The sequence below is a fragment of the Drosophila busckii genome, chromosome 3L (genome assembly GCF_011750605.1).
Source record: "Drosophila busckii strain San Diego stock center, stock number 13000-0081.31 chromosome 3L, ASM1175060v1, whole genome shotgun sequence".
Classification (NCBI taxonomy): domain Eukaryota; kingdom Metazoa; phylum Arthropoda; class Insecta; order Diptera; family Drosophilidae; genus Drosophila; species Drosophila busckii.
In genome coordinates, this window is record NC_046606.1 from 8,443,916 (window position 1) to 8,467,582 (window position 23,667).

General features: G+C 43.3%; 7 protein-coding genes across 8 annotated transcripts; 3 read left to right on the forward strand and 4 right to left on the reverse strand.

Moving 5' to 3' along the window:
• Positions 1 to 6,582: 6,582 nt before the first annotated feature.
• LOC108599387 lies at positions 6,583 to 8,444 on the forward strand. Its single transcript, XM_017986194.2, has one exon. The coding sequence runs from the start codon at positions 6,819 to 6,821 to the stop codon at positions 8,364 to 8,366; it is 1,548 nt and encodes a 515-aa protein (XP_017841683.1). The 5' UTR covers positions 6,583 to 6,818; the 3' UTR covers positions 8,367 to 8,444.
• Positions 8,445 to 8,581: 137 nt separating this feature from the next.
• Positions 8,582 to 14,108, reverse strand: LOC108599382 (nibrin). Its single transcript, XM_017986187.1, has 4 exons — positions 14,022 to 14,108; positions 13,145 to 13,966; positions 11,456 to 13,090; positions 8,582 to 8,657 (listed from the first exon to the last, which is right to left on the reverse strand). The coding sequence occupies exons 1-3, from the start codon at positions 14,047 to 14,049 to the stop codon at positions 11,487 to 11,489; spliced, it is 2,454 nt and encodes an 817-aa protein (XP_017841676.1). The 5' UTR covers positions 14,050 to 14,108; the 3' UTR covers positions 8,582 to 8,657; positions 11,456 to 11,486.
• LOC108599392 (adrenodoxin-like protein 2, mitochondrial) lies at positions 9,055 to 9,875 on the reverse strand. The gene is made up of 2 exons (XM_017986199.2): positions 9,739 to 9,875; positions 9,055 to 9,676 (listed from the first exon to the last, which is right to left on the reverse strand). Exons 1-2 carry the CDS (start codon positions 9,873 to 9,875, stop codon positions 9,337 to 9,339), a joined length of 477 nt encoding a protein of 158 aa, XP_017841688.1. The 3' UTR covers positions 9,055 to 9,336.
• Positions 10,324 to 11,505, forward strand: LOC108599388. The gene is made up of 2 exons (XM_017986195.2): positions 10,324 to 10,427; positions 10,489 to 11,505. Exons 1-2 carry the CDS (start codon positions 10,346 to 10,348, stop codon positions 11,436 to 11,438), a joined length of 1,032 nt encoding a protein of 343 aa, XP_017841684.1. The 5' UTR covers positions 10,324 to 10,345; the 3' UTR covers positions 11,439 to 11,505.
• Positions 14,109 to 14,314: 206 nt separating the features above from the next.
• LOC108599385 (protein ecdysoneless) lies at positions 14,315 to 16,783 on the forward strand. Its single transcript, XM_017986192.2, has 2 exons — positions 14,315 to 14,826; positions 14,885 to 16,783. Exons 1-2 carry the CDS (start codon positions 14,547 to 14,549, stop codon positions 16,678 to 16,680), a joined length of 2,076 nt encoding a protein of 691 aa, XP_017841681.1. The 5' UTR covers positions 14,315 to 14,546; the 3' UTR covers positions 16,681 to 16,783.
• On the reverse strand, positions 16,717 to 17,391 carry LOC108599391 (RNA guanine-N7 methyltransferase activating subunit). Its single transcript, XM_017986198.1, has 2 exons — positions 17,014 to 17,391; positions 16,717 to 16,962 (listed from the first exon to the last, which is right to left on the reverse strand). The coding sequence occupies exons 1-2, from the start codon at positions 17,321 to 17,323 to the stop codon at positions 16,787 to 16,789; spliced, it is 486 nt and encodes a 161-aa protein (XP_017841687.1). The 5' UTR covers positions 17,324 to 17,391; the 3' UTR covers positions 16,717 to 16,786.
• Positions 17,392 to 20,191: 2,800 nt separating this feature from the next.
• On the reverse strand, positions 20,192 to 23,436 carry LOC108599394 (adult enhancer factor 1). Of its 2 annotated transcripts, none has more exons than XM_033293734.1 (3): positions 23,217 to 23,436; positions 20,773 to 21,902; positions 20,192 to 20,695 (listed from the first exon to the last, which is right to left on the reverse strand). In XM_033293734.1, the coding sequence occupies exons 2-3, from the start codon at positions 21,677 to 21,679 to the stop codon at positions 20,286 to 20,288; spliced, it is 1,317 nt and encodes a 438-aa protein (XP_033149625.1). In that variant the 5' UTR covers positions 21,680 to 21,902; positions 23,217 to 23,436; the 3' UTR covers positions 20,192 to 20,285. The 2 variants fall into 2 exon arrangements, with proteins under 2 accessions (XP_033149625.1, XP_033149626.1); XM_033293735.1 differs by having other exon boundaries at positions 20,484 to 20,703.
• Between the last annotated feature and the right edge of the window lie 231 nt (positions 23,437 to 23,667).

Sequence of the window (23,667 nt, forward strand, 5' to 3'; positions counted from 1 at the left end):
TTGTTGCTGTTGTCTCTCGCTTTTGCACTTTGTCGCTTTCTTCGTCGCAGTCAATGCGATACCGTTGCACGTTGGGCTTGCTGCTGTAGCAGCGACGACGACGGCGGCGGTGGCAAGGAGTGAGGCCTGAAAGTGCAAGCCCTTGAGTTTTTACTTTCATGCGCTTGGAACCGGTTCTGTGTTGCAAGTACCGGGTGACCAAGTACCCCAAGTTGCACGTCCAATGTCCATGACATGACGATCACAATTGCTATTGAAGGCTTTGGCGAATTTCGCTTGGCTGGTTTACCGTTAAACGAAATGGAAAGTAAATGGCTTCAGCTGCCGAGTCGGGGGGCAGATAAAAAGAGCAAGAGAGCTGGGGGCGCGGGGGGAGTTGTAAATTATGTTAATTGTCTTGTTGCAGTTTTTGGGGTGCTTGCCTAGCGGTAAATTTAACTTGTGCTTATCTGCAATAACGACTAACGGCACTATTGTCAGTTAAAATGCAGTTGCTTATTTTATTGTTGACTGTAAAAAAATATGCAGATGCCAATTCATTTTTATGTTTACTTTAACTTTTGTTTGCTTTATCTTTAGACAAATTGAATTTACACAAATTTACGCCGAGACATATGCAAATCAGCTCGTCTAGCAGTTTTCACTTTCCCTATTTGCTGGCGATAAAAGCCTTATCATGTTCCAATTTGCTGTGCGGACTACGCATATGCGCGAAACTAAATTTCACACATGGCGTTCGGCGTTAGAAAACAAAAATTATGAGTGAATGGCAGGCGCCTTGGCATGCCGCAATTTACTTTCATTTGCGGCAGACAGCAGCAGCAATAGCAGCGGGAGCGGGAGCGGCGGCAGGAATGCGTGTAGGCATGTCTGGCTGCGGGCGCCTTATCACTTTTTAATTGTCGCCAAACTGTCGCGACTTAAACTGGAGCATGTGGAAAACTAATTGCAGCATTTTACATAATGCCCCGCAGTGCTGATCGCTGCGGGCCGCCGACTTGGCTGTCTAGCTTTATTTTGTTTTAGCAAGTTTGTTGCCTAAGTCTTTTGTTTTGCAGTCGTTTTAATTGCCAGCCAAACACAGCATAAAATCTGCCATAAATACAGTTAGCTCATCATAGCGCATTTTATGATATTTTTGGGCTCGTTAATTAAATTTTTGTTAACCAGCTTACGACACAAATTAGCGGCGCATAAACTTTAATTGCAACTGCAGCCGCGCGTTGACACACGCGACAGCTAAATTATCGCTTTAGATCGCTTTAACTACAAAACACAGACGTTACTTAATAGACATAAAAGAAAGAAAAGAGTGAACTGCGGCACATACCACAAAATGAAATGAAATGAAACGTAAATTGCCCCTTCACTGCCAACACACACACACGCAGACACTCACACAATTACAAAAGCAACAAATAACAATGATAACTATAACAACAAAACCTTGATAGTTAACATTTTTTGTTTGCTTTTCTTTAGCGTCAACAATTTCACTTTCACAGCATCTCAGTTGCTCAGTTGCTGCTGCTGTAGCCAAAGTTGTTGCTGTTGCTGGAGACATGTGTTGTTGCAGTTAATTACGCACTGGAGCTTCAATTTCTATGCCACAATGGCAAATAATATCGATCATTTATAGACATACCTGCCAATACAATGACAAATACATACCCATGTGTGCGTGTGCGTGTGTGTGTGTGTGTGCACCGTTACAATATTAAAAGCAGCTAACGCAGCTTCATACAAAGCACAGCAGCTGTCATGACAGTGAAACTTTTACCCAGCAGCCAGCGTCGTCGTTGTAAACAAAAAACATTCCAACGCATAAAAACTCAATTTCGAGTTCTGTTTTTTGCTTTGGCTGCTGCTGCTGTTGCTTCTTTGATTTTTATGCTAAACAAAAACCTGTGCCTGCCCATTGTTTGCTTAACTTTAGCCGCAGCGTCTCTTTCACTCATAAGCAAGCTATGAAAAATTTGTCAGCTGCGCTGCTTGGCGTGTTTGCAATTAAGCAAAATGTTTGAGCGCTCCGCTGCCCCCTCGCTGTTGAGTTTGCCTTATTTAGCCGGACATTTGTGTCGCCCGTGGCGTTTGGCCAAAAGTGTTTATTTTGTTTTTTTTTTTGGCTGGATTTGTGAAAGCGTTCAATTAATTTAATGGCCGTAAGCCAAGGCAGCTGCCAAAATGCTGTCATAAAGCAAATCAACTTGATGTTCAATTAAATGCATTTTATTGGCCGTAAAGCAGCTGCAACTTACGCAAATAAAATGCGCATAAAAATCACATGGCATTAGGCATAAGCATAAGCGCATAGAATTTGGCATTAAGCATAGAAATTAAAGCGGCAAATCAATATCCGGCTCATCTAGCCCAAATTGTTGGCGATCACGTAAATTAACAAGAATTAGAACACAGCAGCAGTGTGGTTCACCTAGTTAGCTGACAAGGAGACAGTCGCAGTCGCAGTCGCAGTCAGAGCAGCAGCCACCGCTTCGATTGTGGACAGTCGACGACAAAGCAAACAAACGGCCCACAAACAAGCCAATAATAATAACAACAGCAGCAGCAGCAGCAGCAACAACTTTTCATTGCATTTTCACTAGGCAGTCGCATTTTCACATTATTTAATGTTTGCTTGCAGCAGCAGCAGCAGCAGCAAAGCTAATTAGCTTAGCCTGAAATTAAAAGCAAAGTTTGCTGCTCAAGTCTTTTGTTTTGTACGCCAGCCACGATAACGATAACGATAACGATATGTAGCTGTAGAAAAAATACAGTAATTTTGGTTTTTTGTTTTCTGTTGGCGTTAATTAAAAAAGAAAACAAAAGCCACTAAGCAGACGCAGTCGGCAAAATGCCCTTATATGCGATCAGCTCAAAGTTGGAGTCGGGGCAGAGGCAAGCGCTAGAGATTTGTTTGTAGACTCAAGCGCGCGCTGGGGCGCACACGCTCATGGCAAATGCTAAAACTTTCACTTGCCCAAGACAACAGCAGTTACACATTTCTGCTGCTGCAAACAACAACAACAACAGAAACATATATAACAAGCATAGTACGCATTTGTTAAAAGCAAAATGACAACAACAAAAAGTGAGAAGATTGAAACGCAGCAGATTTGACAGATTAACTCAAGATTTAAGCATGGAATTTGTTAGCATATGTCGGAGAAGTTGTAAGTTATGGGTGCGCGTTAGACAAAGCAACAAATAAAATGTGCAAAGCTGTCAAACATTCATATTTGAGTGTTGAGTTTTATTTGAAGACATAATTTCAACAGCTAAGCCAGGCCCACTTAGCCAACTCATTTCGGTGCTTAGCCATTTTATAATGTTGGTTTTATGCGCGTATTAAAGGCTGGCTTGATAAGCTAGCACAATTAGCAAAACAAAAAATATAAAAGAGTTGGCGAAAAAATTTCGCCGCATGCTAATTGCCAAGTTTGTGTCTTAAGTCTTTCGTATGCAAATGGGCGACAAATTTTACTTTTTGGTGAAATTAGTTGTAGAAGAAAGTGAAGCAGCAGCAGAAGCCAGCAGCAAACCACCGTTAAATGAGCAGCCCACTCAACACCAACAAAACGAATAAACAGAGATATCAAGCTCAGCTGGCCCGCTAGCCATTCATTGAAGTTCTTTTGGGAGCATTGCGTAACGAGCAATTCAGTGGTTGTGGTTAGGGTCAAGACAGCGCTCGCCAATGAGCAACACCAGCAGCAGCGGCAGCGACAGCAACAATAACAAGCAGCGCTGCTGCTGCTGCTGCTGCTGCTGCTGCTGCTGCTCTTGGCGTCCGTTACTGTCTCAGTGGGTTAATGGTACACTTGCTCAATGCCTGGGCAAGCCGGTTTCTCGCGTTTGTTGCTGGCGCGTCGATTTATGGCCAAGGCTTGTTAAAAAGCCATTTACATGGTCTTGCAGCAAGTGGCAGCCCAACTGGCAGCCGGCTTGCCGTGCAATATTGTTCACTGCTCCACTGTTAAGGCAGAGCTGTAAAAGTAAAAACTGCAGCAACATTCACCAAAAGCAGCCCAAAAAACTAAAAGCCAAATGAAATACAAGCAGCAGCGAAATACAAGCAGCAGCAGCAGCGGCAGTCAGTTAGTCAAGTGAAATGCGCCGCTTACTTTGCCACAGCAACAACAACAACAAAAGATGCAGCCAACGCTGCTGCGACGTCGACAGCGACTGCGCGACTGGCGCTTTGGCTGTGTGAAAGCTGCGTCTCAGTTGCGGTCTCAGTCTCAATCGGCAGGTGAACGTAAGCGCAGGCGCTACGCGAAAGATCAAATGTTAACGCAATGTTAATGCTGCTGTTATGTTAAGCCCGTTACGCTGTTAAGTGTGCTCCATGTTAAGCAAACACGAATACAAAGCCACAAATACGAATTGATGGTGTTCATGCACTGCAGGCAGCCACTGTGAAGAAAAGATTTTTGTGACTGCGTTGGCGTTAAGCCTGTTGTTGTTGTCTTTGCTCCTCTGTGTACTGTTATAGTGAAAATAGAAAGTGGTTCCTGTTTGATGCGCGTGAGTTTTCATTTGCTTTACATAAAATGCAGTTTCGGTCCAAGTTTGTGTGTGTGTGTGTGTGTGTGTGAGGCATAAAAAAATAATGCTTAGCTTAATGTGGCTATAACATCAATTGCTAAATGCTAGTGATTGCATACAGGGTGCTTTGACTTCGTATATAACGGACTAAGTAGAAAACAATCAATTGTTAATGAAAACAAAAGAAATTATTGGAAAGTTGTAGCTGCTGTGACACCCTGTATTATGTCATTTGGCAAAATGTGGCCGCTGACTCCAACATTTTTATGCAAAACTTGAAACCGATTGGCAGCATTGTTTACCCATGTTCCCCTTTCTTTTCTGCCTGCTTACAGACACATACAAGATCAACAAACTCCAACGAGAGAAGAAGAAAGCAGCGACGCACGCAGCCAGCAGAACGATATTATATATATTTTTGGTGTTTGACGACACCAATCAATAAGAGACATTTACCACAGCAATAAAATGGGACAACTCCAACGACACAGTTGCCTCTTGGCGCTGGCCATGTGCCTGATCTTCAACACACAGGTAAGTCATGGGAATGGGAATTGGAATGGAAATGAAAATGCTGCTCAGCAAGAAAGTGTAGAAGATTTGGCAAGTTGACTGATAAGCGCGCAGATCTAATTTCAATTAGGCAAACGCCACCAAACAGTTAGACAGCCAGCTCAACAAAGCGACAGACAGACAGACAGACAGACTGACAGAGAGACAAGCTGTAACCCAGTTGACAGTAGACAGCGCTCGTTTCTTATGCAAAGCAAGCATTTCTTCTAGCGGCAACTGTTCACTTTCAATGCGCTAAAGTTAGAGTACCGTTTATCAATATCAATTCGAATGCAAATCAGCAGCAGATATATTGATAGATTGAGCGCTGGCGCTGCTGCGCTGCATAGCGGTAAAGCCAGAGATTGATATGCGTAGCATAGCGGATGCGCAGGCAAAAGCAAAGCAAAGTAAAATGTAAGAAAAAGTGCAACAGCAGTAAACGGCACTTTGCTAATCAATGCAATTAACAGCTGACTAAAGTAGTATAACAGACTGTAGAACAGACTATAGCAGAGCTGTTATAATAGAGATTGAGATTTTTTTGGGCATATACAAATGCTTCTTATTTTGTTCAAGCCAAGGCTGCGCTTTCGTTTGAAATGCATGTAAATCAAGTTGCAATGGTTTATTTATGCGGCCATTTAAGCGGCATCAATCACACCAACAGCAACAGCAGCAGCAGCAACTTGCAACAGAGAGCTGCGTGTGCTGCTTGGTGCAGGCGAAATTGCAGTTATGCTCTGATTTGTACCAGTTTTGACTTTCTTGTTTATTATCATGCATTTATACATGCTAGATTGCTATATTATTTATTTATTTATGATTTTTTTCGTTTGTATGCGTTTGCCAGTGAATATCAACCACAAATCAATATCAAATCGATATTCTCTTTCTCTTCATGAAAACAACAAAAACTAAGTTATGCGTATTTAACGCTTTTTGTTCGTCTCTGTTTCACTTTCAAAATAAAATAAAAATAAAAAACGCACGTCAGAGTGACAAATACGCAGAGAAAAATCTACAACATCTTGTCGCTTGCTTAACTTTCGATTTTAACGTTGGGTCTGCGCCACATCCGCTTCCCTATGACGAGTCAAGACATCAAATTATGAGCCCCATGTGAAACGGGAATGAAAAGATACAAGCGAAAAGAAAGTGATAAAGCGGCGACAAGGGCAAAGAAAGGGGGCAGCTGGCTACGCTTATGCAATGCTGGCTGGCTCGGCTTTCAATTTGTTTCTTTTTTTTTTTTTTTTGGCTCTTCGCTCCGGCAAGCATTTAATTTCAAAATAAATATATAAGCCGCGCAATTTTCAACGCTTCGGCACGCTTCTGCGCTCTTTCGTGAAATTCCACATTGCATAAGCGACGAGACGCACATTAAATGACAAAGCCAAGCAAACCGTGGAGCTTTCCGCAATCGCCACTTAAGTCAGCAATAACTTATTTAATATATTATAGCTGCAATCTAAATCTCTAATCTCTACTTACAGCATCTGTCGGTGCAGGGCGATGCCTCACACATTGAGAGCGCCGCGCTGCCGCTGGAACACAGAGCTGGCTATGGACCACCAGCTGCCTCGCCCATTTATGGAGCACCGCAGACAGCGCTCAGCACTAGCGCCACCAACGAGCTCTCGGAAGAAGCCTGGCCACTGGCCACCACCAATGACAGTCCACAGATCAAGCATCTGCAGGTGCAGTGCGAGAAGACGCACATGCGCGTCAACATTGAGTTCGATCGCCCCTTCTATGGCATGATCTTCTCGAAGGGCTTCTACAGCGAATCGCACTGTGTGCATATGCAGCCGGGCACGGGTCACTTGAGCGCCACCTTTGAGATCTTCCTCAACAGCTGCGGCATGAGCAGCTCGGCCAATCACAATGCTGCTGGCTATGGCGCACCCACGCCCTCGGGCAGCTATGTGGAGAACACCATCATCATTCAGTACGATCCCTACGTGCAGGAGGTGTGGGATCAGGCGCGCAAGCTGCGCTGCACCTGGTATGACTTCTACGAGAAGGCGGTGACCTTCAGACCCTTCCAGGTGGACATGCTGCATGCGGTGACTGCCAACTTCTTGGGCGACAATCTGCAGTGCTGGATGCAAATCCAAGTGGGCAAGGGCCCATGGGCTTCCGAAGTTTCGGGCATTGTCAAGATCGGACAGACCATGACCATGGTGTTGGCCATTAAGGATGATGAGAACAAGTTCGATATGCTGGTGCGCAACTGCGTTGCCCATGACGGCAAGCGTGCTCCCATACAGCTGGTGGATCAGAATGGCTGCGTTGTGCGTCCCAAGATTATGAGCAAATTCCAGAAGATCAAGAACTTTGGACCATCCGCCTCTGTCGTCAGCTTTGCCTACTTCCAAGCCTTCAAGTTCCCCGACTCCATGAACGTGCACTTCCAATGTGTCATCCAGGTCTGCCGCTATAACTGCCCCGAGCCCAAGTGCGGTCCCGGCCTGCCCGGCGGTGAGTACGGCGTGCCACAGATCGGCGGCAATGCCCTGTCCGAGGAGTACGGCCCACCAGAGGCCTATGAGCGCAACGACTTTGCCTTGGGTGGTCTGCCACCAGCAGCTTATCCCGATCCTCGCCATCCCGCCGATGCCAGCGGCGCCTACTCCGAGAACCAGCCCGATGTGGTGCCTTCGCCACAAGCACAGACCAGCGCACAGCCCACAGCCGACGCTGCAGCCAACGCCGGCAGCGGTCCAGCCAGCTCACAGGCGCCACAAACACAGCAGGGCAACAGCAATGAGCTGGGTCTGCCACCACCACCACTGCCCGGCCAGCCTGGTCTCTACAGCACAGTGAAGCGCAAGGATGACTTGAGCGCTGGTGGCAATCTGGTCTCGCTGGGCGGCCGTCCACGCTCCGTCGAGGGCTTGGATGATCTGCGCGGTGTGCGCAGGCGTCGCGACACCATGGACACAATGGAGATTGTGGTCAAGCCACGCATCTACAAGCGCAACGCACAGGAGATGACGGACGTTAACACGAGCCGCATTATCCAGGTGGTCGCTCCAGGCGATGTCAACTTTGCGCTGAACAGCAATGCCAGCAATGAGACCGTTGTCATACAGTCGGCGCGCTCCGCCGATGCCGAGACCATTTGCATGTCTGTGCCCAGTTTTGTTGGCGGTCTGGTGATGCTGCTGCTGGTGCTGGCCGTCGCCTCTCTAGTCGCTGCTTTCCTCTTTGTGCGCGTGCGTCACTTCGATCGCAAGGGAGCGGGCATGGCCTATGTGAACTAAGCTCAAGCATGAGCCGCAGGAGGAGCACAGCAACCATCATCAGCACGTCGTGAACACAAAAACCAAATCAGTTTTATGTACACTTACATATCTTCATCCAACTGTCCCCCGCATCCGCAACCGCATCACAACACTCACCACTTTCTTCAGAGAGAACCTATTTATTTTCATATTTATTTATTTGCTCAACTCAAACTATTTCTCAGTTTAAAATTTATTTATTTTCCCCCGCAATCAAACGCTGGCATATGGGCCTGGTCTAAACGATTCTTTAGCTATTAATGAAACGGTCTAAAACGAAATAAAAAAAGAATAACGAAAATTGTGACGTATGTAATTTGTCTCATTGTCAGAATTGTTAAGTTTCAGTTATATATATACATTTTAAACAAAAAAAACAAAAATAATATATAATTTAAAGCTATCTAAATTACGCGTTTAAATATTAAACACACACATAGACACACACACAGGCACAGCGGCAAAATGGAAAAGCTGAAAATCGTTTACAATAAGTTAATATAGCAGATGTATATATTAAATTATTTATTTATTACTTTATCTGATAGCTGCGAAATAATAAAAAGTTTACTTTTATTTAAACAAATTGTTTTAATGGGCCACTGGTTTTTTTTAATAATTTCTCCCTCCTCCCGCGCGTAACTTAAAACTCAGAAACTCTGTTTGCATTGCAAAGCACTTTTATGAAAATAGATTTATTTATTTACGAACACATTTACATTGATCTGTAGATTGTACCTTTGAGCTTAAAAACACTGGCATACAGAATAAAATTCATTTATGCACAAATCTTCAATAGCCGCCTGAGTTGGTTGGCTGTCTATGGGACAAGCCTTAACACAAAGTTTCGCTGAAAAATCGACTATGCATAAGTTAACTAATCGCCTAATAGCACTGAAAATGTAACAATTTGTAACAACGGTTGTGAATGGAGGAACATAAGCGGCTCCTACGCAGCGCGTGCATCGTTTATAGTTGCCGGCACATGAATCTCCAGGCCTTCCATGTCCTTGCTTAGTATGATTTGGCAACCCAAGCGGGAGGTGTCTGTTAGATCGTATGCTAGGTCCAGCATATCCAGCTCCTCATCGCCGGGCTTGTCGGGCAGTTTCTCGAAGTCGGCCGTCTTAAAGATCAAATGACAGGTGGAGCAGGTGAGTGTGCCCTCGCACGCACCAAAGCCATCCAGATCGACGTTATTGTTTACCACCACGTCTAGCAGCGAATCGCCCACCTTGCCGGAAGACTTGATTTTCTCTCCATTCGCTCTGACAAAGGTCACATTCACACTGCAAGCAACAAATTATTAGTTTCCATTGCGTTTGTTTGTTTATTATGTTACGCCACTTACACGTCTTGCTGCCGCAACGCCAGGCCCATCGAGAAAGTGCGCATGGAATTTAGTGGAGCGCTGCTATTTCGCCAGGCACTTGTTGGGTTACGCAGCGCAAGCCTCGCCGAATTGCGAATTGTGTGCATGACAAGCATTTTTAGCAAGGCTTCGTCACTATCTTATCAGCGTAAAATTAATAACTAATAGAAAATGTGTATACACGCTGTGTATACGCAACAGCAACAACTCAACCACAATTACTAAGTGAGTATAAAAAATAAACTAAGAGAATGACAGGTAGTCAAAGTCATATGTGTTGATTTGAGTTGCCAGATTGCTGAAAAGTAAGTGCGGGGAATATTTAAAAATTACGCGTTCTTGCTGACTTTCTTTTAAGTAGCCTATAAATTAATAAGCTTCAATGACATTTAAGATTAAAAACAGCGGATACAGATACAAATACAGTTACGGATAAAGATAAAAATATTCAGCTTTTTTGGATTTTTAAAAACAGGCAGCACTGGCGCTGAAGTCCGCTTTCTCTTTTACAATCTGGCAACATCAAGTAAACAGCTGTCAACAAATAGTATCGATGCCATTCACCCTTTGTTATTAAATTACAAGCATGGCGAACTTTTGTTTATGGAATGAATTTGAATTAAAAAAGCCACCGCTGGTAACAATACAAGTGTCTGACACGGGATTTGGTAAGTGGCATGCTTTGCTATAAGATTTATATACATTTACTATCGTAACTATTTCAAACAGCTAAGCATGTCTTTGTTGTCATCAATCGTTATCTGCAACAGTTGTCGGGTGCAGATTTCGTGGAGTTCGAGCAGACGGCCGCTTTGATAGGCCGTCTAATGGCACGCCGCAAGAACTCCTTTCGTGGCTTTCCAGGATTTCGGGCCGTATGCAAATTAAATGCTGCGCTTTGCCGACTGCTGCGTTTGGATCTTACACGTGAGCTGCAACATTTTCGTGGTGCTCTGCCTGATGTATGCGATAATGACATGGCAGGGGAAATGCCCACACGCAGCAGCTTTGAGTACGTATTGGTGCGCTTGCTGAGCTTTTATCACTTGCAAGAACGCATAAGAAATTGCTGCCTGGCGGCTGCTAGATACTTTGGACAAATGCTACGCGGAAACTTCTTCATGGAATTCCTGACTGTGCTCATAGCAGCCATAGCCAAAATACACAAATTCAGTGCACTGCAGGCAAACAATTGCGCCACACTTTACAATAAATTACTGCCACAACGCGCGCGTTTTCCACAAGTGGAGAAGCATCAATTTCTGCCTGAGAATTGTAAGCTGCCCACTCAGCTCGCTCAAATCAAGGTAATCACGCCAACAAAGGAGATAACGACGGAGACTCCCATAACGCTGCAGACGAGCACTGTGGTTACCAAAGTAGACAAGGCCAAGCGAAAAGCTAAAGAGGATGTGGGTACAGTAGTTGAACGGAAGCCACCAGCAGCAGCCGAAAAGCCTGCGTTTGAGATAAACACACTGGTCACCTTGTGCGATGTGAAGCACTTTATACAAAGCGAATCCAAGGCGCGCAAAAATTCACCAGACAGCTGCATAACCAAATCATTAAAAAACCATGAGTGGCTAGCAGCTCAAACGCTATTCGAGCGCAAGGTGAAGGCCAGAGAAGGCGATAAAGCGTTGAATATATTTCGCAAATTTATTGCAAGTAAAATATAATGATAAATACAACTTACATATCTTTTTGTAAAGCACCTCCTGGGTCTATTAAATGCTCGTGACCATGCCATCGGCCAACTGCATGCGCTTTAGCTGCATCACTAGCTGTTGTGGATGCAGCGGTTGTTTCTTGACAAACTTTTTGAAGTTCTTGCGGCCACTGTAATCTGTTTTGTCTGCTAGATTTACTGCATCCGTTACGTCATGCAGACGCGAGCTTATATCCAGATTACACATGCGAACTTGTATGCCATTTTTAATAGCCGCCAGCCATTCTTGGTGCTCCAGCTTGATTTTAGTATCCTCATCAGCCAGCTCCTGCTTGATGTCGGGCTCTGCAGCAATTGAAATTTCAGCTGCTACTGTGGTATCTGGCTCCGTCTTGAAGTCCTTGCCGCTGCAGCTCAACCAGCCGCTTACATTTACCTTTAGAGATGGCTTCTTGGGCGTGGGCAGAATATACTTGGACTTCTTCGCATCTGCTGACGTAAGGCGCTCCGTGCTAACTGAATCTTGATTACAATCAATCTCAACGCTTCTGTTTTCAACACGCTTTTGTGCTTGTGACTTGCTAAAGCTGAATAGTTCAGTATCGGATTCATTATCTGATTTGTTTTGCTCCAAGGACTGTCTGGGTTTCTTATTATTGTTGTTATTAAAATTGAATAAATTGTCGTTGTCATCGCTGTCGCTTTCGTTTAACTGCTCCAGTCGCAAACGTTTCTTGGGTTGACTTGGAACACTTGGTGCAGCTGCCGCCTGGCTTATACTTTGGCTCTGCGGTTTTTCCATAAATTTGTTCACATTTATTTTAACAGGCTGATCAGTACTTTTGCTGCGCAAAGATTTATCAGCCTGTATATTAGGCTCAGCTGGCAGCAAAGGCACTCGCTCCACAGATGATGGAATCTTTTTCTTGAATTGAAAGAGTTCTTCATCTTCACTGTCTTGTTCCGGAACAGTTAACACTACTCTCTGTGCAATTGGTTTGCCACGCGGGGAACGTCTTGGAGATGATGTTGAAACTGCTGTCTGGTCTTGTACATTATTTGACTTACGAGTTACCCTGCGGCTGGTGGCGGCCTTTGGCTGCTCTTCAGCTGTTTCACTTGAAGAGTCCAGGCTTATAGATTGAATTTTCTTTGATTTAACTTTGCTCTCAGGTGCAGGTTTATTTCTTTTCATTTGCTGCTTTTCTTCATCCGAGGAGTCATCTATAATGTTAATCTTGCGCTTGCGCTTTGATTTTGGTTCAGCTACTTTCTTAGCCAACGGCTCATCATTATCAGACGAATCTAAATAAATCGAATTTTTCGATTTGCGAACTCTGCCAATAACTAAAGGCTTGGATGTTTGTGCTACTGCTTGAGGCTCTGACTCTGGCTCCTCATCCATCTTATCACTTCCCACGCTAGGCGCATAAATTGCAGACTCGGGTATGACAAGCTCCGAGGCTTTTGTGGACGTGCAGCTAGCTTGGGTGCGTTCTGTACTTGCCACCAGTATGGATGAGTTCATCGATTCTGTTGCAGGGTACGATTGCGGAAATATTTTATGCGCTGGATTACAGAACTTTTCTGTGGAGCAATGCAATATAGCCAATCCAATCTCGTAATCAGGTATCAGACGTAGACCAGCCTGCTCCAAAATATCTAAAATTATAAGAGTGTGAAAATATGGAAGCAGTTTTATATGAAAATAAAAACCTTGCACATTGCTGATGGCTTCAGTAGCTTGCGACTCTGTTGAAGCTACATATTGAATAACCATCACATCCTTTTTTGTTAGGAATGCTTTGCGTACGCCGGAGTTAAGGTCCTTGCAGGAGCCACCAGCTTTTTCCACTACTGGTCCGTAAGCATCATAGTGTTTGCGATTCATAAATACAACAGTTTTTCGAGCAAAGACTTTTGTGCGCTCTGGACGCCAACTGATGTCAGGAACGTCTGCTGAGTGAGCGGGCTCAAAATCTTTCGGATTTGGCCAGTCTTTCGTAATGTGAATACTACGTGCAGCCGCAAAAAGCTCCCGCCAGAACTCCACTTTGACAATGGGCTTGTTCTCAAGCAAGGCATGAAGCAGTTTAACTGTTACCGTCACTTTGTTCATGGTCAAGTGTGTACATTCATCCGTCCAGGTGGGAAGAACTTCTCCATTCAGCGCCTTCATATGCTGATTTAACTGTTGTGCCTCAGGCTGTGTAAGTGCAGAAGTTGTAGTCTGTAGCTTAAGCTGGGACAGCTGCCAAATGTTCTTAAGCGCGCCAATACGCAGTTTGTCGCCAACATTCAATGGTGTTGGTGTTTTTGCCTGCATTTTTTTGTTAGCTTTAATTTCATCACGTAGAAATGTGCCGTATTTAGAACCCTGATCCTCCACGGTGAGCACCTGACTCGTCTCGGAGGTTGGCAGGTGTAGATGCACATGTGCTCGGCTTATACTAAGATCTTCCGACAACAGAACATCAGTGCCAATGCGGCCAATGGAATACATGGGTTTATTTCGCATAAGAACAATTTTCTCCTTAGCTATAGTAGAAGGTTGGTTAGCAATAACAAAGCGTTTTTGTAATGATATACTTACAGTTATCAACTTTAGTTAACACAAACATGATTGAAATTGTATTTATTAACAAACTAACAAAAAAGTTTTCATATATTTAAAACTATTACTTGTTAACTCATTGCTTACGCTAAGCGAAGCAAATAAATTCTAATTCCACTTTGTGCTAACACAGCTGCCGCCTGATCGAAATTATGAGAATCGATAGGTTGTGGCGGCATGGTCGATAAAATATTGTTCCCACCATCGATAGTAGCGATAGTGCCCCGAATCTAAGTCGATAACATAGTAATTGGCAGCAACAGCTTCCATGCTATAAAAAAACGTTTTAATTCACATTTATTAAATTAAAACTTAAATATAAACTGCTGTTAAATACGTAGAGCTTGTTTACTAATAGACATAAATCGAATTTACCACATTGATGGTACAATTTTCAACGAATAAATATTACTGCAGGATATACACGCTCCTGAACTGTAGTCTGAGTCACTGACAATCAAAACAAAGGAGCCAAAGCTAACACAAAGCACAGACAACAAAGACATGAGCAAACTACCAGGTGCCAACTTGGAATTCGTGCGTGAAGATGATTACGTAGAGTATTATATTTTTCCCAAACTAAATGAGGGCGATGAAGATCAAGTGCGTCAACAACTGGATCAAGTACGCGTTGCATGCATGGCAATTGTGAACGAGAAGGTCGCCGAACGCAGTTACATATGGCACAAAGACGAGTTTCAACTGATGCCGCGAACGGGCAGCGAACAGGAGCGTCTGCTAAATGATGAGTCCAACGATGAGGACCAGGCCGAAGAAGCGCAGGGTAAGTATAGTCTAAAAATAAAACTATATTCAAGCTAATTAAATGGGCTTAAATTTAGGTACGCTGCCGCCGCATTTACATGGCGTAACACACTACGGCGATAATATAGGCGACGAATGGTTCATAGTCTATCTGCTTAGCGAATTGACTCGCACCCGAACGGATTGCATAGCACGCGTTTGCGATGCCGATGGCGAATTTCTGCTGATAGAAGCAGCGGATGTGCTGCCCGACTGGGCAAGTCCAGAGACATGTGAGCAGCGTGTCTATATAGTCAATGGCAGCCTACAGCTGCTACAAAACTCGACCAATACAAGCCCAAACACACGTTTGCCCATGTCAAGCGCTGTACAGCGCATACGCCTTAACCCTACGCTTTACCGCTGTTCAAGAGAGATACAGCAGTGCATAGATTCTCGTTTGCGTGAGTTCCAAGCCGCACAACCACATGCATCCATACATCGACAGATTGTGCAATTGCCGCTGAATGCTGCACAGTTACTCAAGCACCGACCAGCACTGATAGCTTCAGCTGTGCGTGCTTTCTGCGACCGCGACAGCATGGACTCGAAGGCATTGCGTACCATGCGTTACTTTCCACCAGAATCCCCACGTCTGCGCACCAATGTAAGCTTTACGCGTTGTCTCTATGCCATGCTGATGCACAACCAGTATACACCGGAGCGCCGTCTTGGATGGCAACTAACCGATGCAGTGGCTAATCCCGAGAGTTACAAAGAACAACTTTTGGGTGTTAAGCTGGCTAGTGGACTGGAAATACTTGCCAGTCAGGCCAAGCGCTCTGCGGAACAAGTAGAGCAGCAGTCACCCGCTTGGCGTGGCTATTTGCGCAGCTTGCAGTCGAAGGGCTACTTTAAACAGAATATTGAAGGCAGCGCGGAATACGAGAAGTTGCTAGCCACTGCCCGGGAATACTTTAAGAATAATCAACAACGTTTTCGCACCGCGCCGCTGGTTGGCGCTGAAATCTTGGAGCTGCTGTTACATACGAGCGAAAGCAACGCTGCTGAGCAATTGCGCGATGAAGAAAACAATTTATTACCCAGTGACTCTGATGAATGGCTTAATATATCCGCCGAGGAGCTGGACACCATGTTGCAGCAACGTTATGGACCACAAAAGCTATACAATCCCAAGGGTGATATAAATGCTGAGGAGTTCACCAAACAGCTGTCGCAATTTCTGGATAGGCAGTCCAACTTTGAGGGCATTGAAACACATGATGATGTCGGCGCTGAGCTGGACTCTGATGATGAAGAGCCAATGCCGTCGACAGCTAGCAGGAAGAGCACCCAGATTAAGAAGAATGCTTCGATGCGTAAAGCATGCCAGCGTAATCCTCTGCTGCAGTCGGAGGAAGCGGACAGCACACATGTACGTAACTTTCTTGACTTTGTTATACCAGAGGACAATTGGGATTCCAACTCGGAGATGAGCGACTATGCTGACGAACAGGACTTGGAGCGTAATTTTGATGCTTTATCCAGCGCCAGCGGTGCGGATATGGAATTTCCATTGGACCGCAACATAAAAGCATACATGGACCAAATGGATCGCGAGCTAGCTCAAACAGCTGTAGGGAAATCGTTCCAGGGCAAAAGCGACGCCAATAGCTCGCAGCGCAGCGCCACTGATGATGATTTCGATGACATTGAGGACTTTGAACCCATTAACATCAATGTCAACACACTTCGTAATATGATGGACAGCTATAAATCTCAAATGGGTGGAGCTGGACCCGTGTCCAATCTGTTTAGCGCCATGGGTGTTGGCATGTCCACTGCAGGAAGCGCAGATGACAAGAACAAGGATTTATCAGAGTCCGCTGTCTAAGGCACTACCATTAGTTTATAAGCTTACAGTCATTGCTTAGGTAATATATATGTATGTATTGTGCACAATGAAACAAACAAATGGAACAAATCAATTGAACTTCTAATTATTTCGAGGCCGGCACAAAGTTGCCGTAATCCCTCCGCACTTTCATTGGTGACCCCGTCGGGGGCTCATTGCGATTATTGTTCTCGTGGTGACGTTCGTGTTGGCGTCCTGAAGAGTCACCATTGTCGCCGCGATTTCGACGTTGCATTGGGTCATACCTGTGTCGACGATTATCTAGAAATAAAGACGTTGTCTTATTACTGTCCAATATTGTGACATATTTACCTCTAAAGCCGCGGTCGTGATTGTGATGGCCACCACCACGTCTTTGCCAGCCACGATCTCCACCTCTGCGCTGGCCACCATTGAAACGATTATTCGGACTGAAATATCCACCTCTACCTCCACCGCCTCCACCTGTATTTGCGTTGAGCCAGTCTTCTATCATTGGCGGTTCCGGCACGGTTTTAGCACAATGCTCTATGAATTCTGTATCGGCATCTGTGTAGCGCGAGGCGAACTCTGTCTCGCATTCCTCTAGAAACGTCATCTCCTTATCTGATATTCGGTTTATCTTGCGGTTTGGATCAACCATTTGTGATACTTGTTTTTTTTTATGAAATAAATAAAATAAAAAAAAAGAACCTATTAAATTTCTCCTGTTGTTCTAGCTAAGTTGTGGCGGCTGTTCGACTCACGATACAAGTACAGCAAGACCGATTATCACCAAGTAATCGATAGGTTTCGGTTGGCAAGTTGAATCTTGAATACTAATCATTGATGAAATAATACATATATATTTTGTATATTCTTCGTAGCTTTTGTTTGTCTTTTGCAAATATATATATTTATAATTACGCTTGTAACTAATACACAATTTCATTCACATTTACATATATATAATTTGTATAATTTCTGTATACAATATAATCGCGACGATTTAATCAGTTTTGTTTTTAAGCATTGCGCTTCGCTTTTTATTACCGTTTTAACTAATTTCTCCTACTTTCTTGGGCTTGTCTTTGTTCATTTTATGTCTAAATTCTTTGCAGTTTTATATTTAAATTGTACACACCACTATTTAAATTATGCGCTTAAATACTAATCTCACTACAACTCTTATTATTCTTTAAAAATATATTTTTATAAATATGTTGTATGTTTATTGGTTAAAGCGGGTGCGGAAAATTTTTGAGAATAATTTAGAATATCTAGCCAGCAATAAATTTCTTTAATTTAAGCTACTTGGTTTTCTACTCAGTTCACTTCTTCAACATTACAGTTTTCCATTCATCAATGAAGTCTTCGGAATCAGCGAAAACACAATCTTTTTATCTGAAGCACCCTGAATTTTGCACATGGCTAATGTAATGAATTTGAATTTAAGTTTTAAGCGTTGCTTTGAATATTTTTTGCTGCATTTTTTTATATTACGTTACTACATTTTATTTTTTGCTCTGCTTGGTTTTGTTTTCAATTGTTAACACTACACATTTATCAACATTTATTATTTATATACTTATATGCAATATGTTATTCGTCATTTTCTTGTCGAGTCGTTAAATATTGAAATTTCCTCTTCGTATACATTGCATTGTATTTTTTATTACTAGCGTTTGCATAATTGTTATCAAAATGTTTTAGGAACTTTTTGCAAAAACTTTTTAAAATGGCTAAAAATTAAACACTGTACTGCAAATACAGCATCTGGACTCGAAAAACAGTAAGATAACAATGAGAAAGAATTAAAATCTTAATAAATGAGCAAATTTTATATTTTTAGAAAATAATATTTTAGTTTTCCTCTGGATGTCACACTTTTTACATGTAAAATTGGAGTTGGACTTTGTACAGATCTTGTTGCTTTCAATCGCCTAATATTATGTCTAATATTAGCATTAATTTGTGGTTTTCTTTTTTGTTTTTACTCCATGAACATTAAAACGAAGGCTATTACTTAAATGTAGTTGCTGCTTTTAAAATTGTGCCAATTTGTAAATTAAAACCTAAAACGACTAAAATGTTATGTATAATATATATTTAAAATTAACAAACTCACTTTAAAGAGCCACAAACTAATGTCTATAGTATTTATAATTATATAATAAGGTTGCTGTTGCTGCCACTTAAGGTAATTTCAATTTCGTTTTTGTGTATGTGTGTGTGGACTTAGACAGAATTTAAATAATTAGGCTAAGGTTAAAAACAATTGAAATGGATGTGAACCTTGCAGCGTAGATAAAACGCACAGATTAAGTTATGTTTTTGTTGTCTTGCGGTTCACAAAATTTTCGGCATTTACAAAGTGTTATACAATTTTTCATATATTTAAAAAAATATATATAATAGGTATATATATATTTTGTAAGTAAATTAAATAAACGGCAACTTTGACTATGTCAAGAGTCTCAGTGAATGCAGCTGAATTAACTTTCGCACTAAACAATTTACAACAATCTCTTAAAGTTTTAAATGCTAAAGAACAATTTTAAATTGAAAATCCTTACATTTCGTATAGTAATTAACAAATCATTAAAACATTTTTAAAGTTTCCTCTTACATATGCTTTCTTTTACTTGTTTGTTTGTTTGCACTTTGTGAAGCAGTTGACAACATTCTACTTAAACGCAATGACTTTTAGCTTAATAAAATGTTTGTTTATAGTTTTTAGGAGTTTTGCGCTACCATTTAAACATTTATTCTGTTCATTCGGTATTTAAGGAGCGTGTTGTAAACCTATTGCCTCGTTTATGGTTTGTGGTGTTGGATTCTGGCTATTGACGACTCTTCTCGCATATGAATGTGTATGTGTGTGTGTGTATGAATACGCGTGAGCGATAGATGCTGTCGGCTATAGCTACTATTGAAGCGTCTTGTTTTACATATTTAAGTCAGGCTTATATAGTTTATACTTTGATTTCCAATTTGCCAAATGCTTAGTGTTAATGAAATTGGTAAGTACGCATACTTATGAATAAAATACCTCAAATACAATTACTAAAACAAATCTCAAAGCAATGTTTTCGGTTTTTCGTTTTCAATTAATTTGAAAAGGAAGCAAACTTGAAATCAAAGCGAGTATCGTTATAAGCCTGATAATTCCTTAGTACACATTTAAGCCTTAATAACAACAACAATGTTTCGCTACAATTAAACAACTAACAACAACGTAAGCGTACACAACATAACTGCAGCAACAACCCAATGCGGCGAACAGCATTTGCACTGTTATTTAGTGGAATCGTCGACGACGCCGACGCTGTTGCTGCTGTTGTTGTTCCTGCTGCATCAGCGCCGCATCGTCATGTTCACTATGCGCGTTCACTGGCTCCTTGAGCACCACTTGGTACTCGCGGAGCAACTCACTGACTCATCCATCGCGCTGCGAGGCCGTTGTGCCGCCTGCAACACCATTCGTTGGCGACTCCACCTTAATGACGCCTAGCTGTTGCAGTTCCTCGCTTCTCGGATGTTGTATGCGTCCCACTACAACACCGCCCATGGTTACGAAGTTGCCATCCGCTGTGACAGCACCCAGCTGCATGGCGTTGGACAGATCACTCAAAGCGGCCACATTGAAATGAGGATGCGGCGAGCTGCCATTGCCATGCGACAGATGCTGCTGCTGTTGCTGCTGCTGATGCTGGGCTACTGTTGTAGTAGATGGAAGCGTTGTTATAGTAACTCCTCGCTGGTGCTGATGCTCGATGTGGTGGTGTGGTTGTTGCTGATGTTGTTGTGGTTGTTGCTGCTGCGATGGCGTTGACGATTGCTGATGGTGTTGCTGCTGCTGCTGATGAAGATGTTGATGATGTTGCGCCAACGCCATTCGTCCTAGTCACCCCTCGTCCTCCTCCGTTTTGATCTTCACAGGAACGTAGACCTTGTCCATGACATGGATCTTTATGTGATTGTTGAGCGTGCTGGATTGCCGGAATTGTTTCTTGCATATGACGCACTCGAACGGCTTTTCACCTGCAAAAGAGGCTCGGATTAGTTACAAGCTAAACAAATTTGATGAAAACTCAAAAACTATGCGCTCACCCGTGTGGATCTTCACATGATTGGCCAAGGTGCTTAGCTGACGGAAATGCTTGGGACAAAAGTTGCAATTGTACGGCTTTTCACCGGTGTGAATCTTCAGATGGTTGGTCAGCGTGGACGATTGACGGAAAGTCTTATCACAAACGTTGCATTTGTAGGGCTTCTCGCCGGTATGGATCTTCACGTGATTCGTCAGCGTGCTAAGCTGGCGAAAGCGTCTGTCGCAAACCGTGCAATGAAACGGCTTCTCCTGGTCACGTCCTCCACCGCCGCCGCCACCACCACCACCGCTGCTGCTCGACCCGTTGCCCTCGTTGACATGATCGTTATGACCATTGCTCACATAGTGGCCCTCAGCGCTAAGCGTTGTCGGACTATGCGTTGCAGTGGCCACCAAATGGGCCAGCGCATGCGATGTTGGTGGCGGTGCTCCCGCTGGCGGCTGTTGATCTGCTGCGGCTGCTTGCGCTGCCGCGGCCTGCGCAGCTGCCATAGCGGCCGCTTGAGCGGCACTGTGCGCCTCCGCAGTAATGCCGCTCAAATGCATATTGAACGGCAGTGTTATTTCTGTGGGCGGGGGCGGCTGTTGTTGTTGCTGTTGATTATGTTGCTGCTGCTGTTGTTGTTGTTGCTGCTGCTGCTGCTGCTGCTGTTGTTGTTGTTGCTGCTGCTGCTGCTGTTGCTGTTGTTGCTGTTGTTGCTGCTGCTGTTGTTGTTGTTGTTGCTGCTGCTGCTGTTGATGTTGTGCGTGCGCCACAGCAGCCGCATGGCTGGCTTGTGTGACCGTATCATTGTTGTTGTTGCTGGCACTGGTGGTCTGCGGTTGCGCTGCAACAATGACAATGTCACAGTTGCTCATTGCCGCGGCAGCCTGATGTGCGTGCGGCAAACTCTTGATATGCATCATCGGCTGCCTTTAACGTAAACTACTGGACGTGAGTACTGGGCGGGGGCGGGTAACGAGGCCGGTTTGATGCAGTGCGGGAGGCGTTGGTTAAATAATAAGAAACTTGGGCTGAAAAGTTTTTGGCGCGCTCTCTGCTCACAAATGCCACGACATGCTGGCTGGCCTGGTTGTGGTTACATCTGTTGCCTATTGTCGTTGTTTTTGTTGCTGTTGTTGTTGGTGCCTGCGTAACGAAACAGAGTAAATGAGAGATGAGCAAAGCTGTGACTGAGCAGTGACCCAACGGCGATCAATAGCAGTATTTAGGAAGACAATAGAAACGTTTATGTATGTTGTTTGTGCAGACCTTAAATATCAATTAATTATTTTTTTTTTACTGTGCCACCTGTTTTTATTTATGCTTTTTTTATTATAACTGTTTATATTAATGTCACTGTGAGTCACACCAAAAGTCACTCGCTCAGCTCCAATAGAGAGCTGAGCATAGTTGTCGGCATCTTTACATGTTTTTTGCTTTTTAGGTATGCAAAAATATGTGAGGAATTCCCAAACTAACCGAGAAATGTGAAGAAATTATAATAACAGCTAAAGTATTCATTTAATTGGATAGAGATCCCATTGCACATGGGCAAGTTGGGAAGCTAAAGTTCTAATACTCTACTCTTTAACGAGTGTTTGTTTAGCGTTTAGCATAAATTATATATTTAAAACAAAAAATGATGACGATTATGCATTCGAAAACGCGCTCAATGCATGTAATTTAAATTTTTTTGGCTCTGGTTTTTACGTGTGGCGACAGGTTCAGGTTCCACGTTCCAATTGCTGCTGCTGCTTGGTCGCTCTGTTTCCCCCCACTCTCTCGCACACACACACACACACACCAGTTTAGACTTACTCAAAATACAGTCGCACATTTACATTTACACGCAATCAAACTCACACATACACTTGCACATGTTTTTGGGGCTAACTGACAGCGTGTTACTTTCTCGCGAATTACATGTGTTTTTATCATCAAAAGCTAAAGACTTCTGCTCTTATATATCAAGGCGAAAGTTTTTGATTCTTTAACACAAACAAGGGCGTCCTTTGGCATCCACTATATTTTGGCGCCTATTCATGGGAGCTACAGTTTTTCCCGTTTAAGACCCACTACAAAGCTGTTTTTCCACATTTGATCTAGTCGTTCACGTTTGCGCTCGCGCTTCTCACCTTGTTGCTGCTCTTTCTTTGCGCGCCCCCTCTCTACCGCCTATAAGCGACAACCACTTTCAGTCGACGTCGACGTCTTCACAACGCGCCACTCGGACACACACACACACAAATACACACACGTAGCAGCAATATACACACACACATAAGCACTCACATTATAACAGCAGCGAAAACCAAAAACTCTTTTGAGGTTATGGGCCAATTGGAATTTTCATTATTTTTCACATGTTTAATAACACCAATGATTTTTAGGCATGAGTTTATTATTTCAGGCATGTACACTCTTTATACTGGGCGCGCGCTCACACTTTGACCTACCTACCTTTCCATTTTGTGCTGGCGCTGCTGGCCTTTCAGTTTTGTGATTGGATTTTTCGCGGGCCAAGCAGGTGGGCGTCCAGCACAGGTTACGTTATCAAATTGGTTCAAACTATGCTTTGGAGCATTATCTATTATTGTGTATTCATTTACAAAACGTAGAAAAATAGTAAAAAATGTTTTTTTTTTGCTTTAACTGTTTGCGTACCAAATAGACGCGAAAGAACTGGTACAAAAGACACTCTGAACTGGTGCACATAGAGATGGGATTCATCCGTTGGAGCTAAGTACCAAAGGTGCAATTATTGATTAACATGTACCAGCTAAAATAAATAATGTTAGAAATATTCATAGGCTCTTAAATAAACATGCAATTTTGAACATATGCATGCTTCAGTGTATTTTGAATTGCGTTATTTATCTACCATAACACTGTAACAAGCTTTCGGAACCAT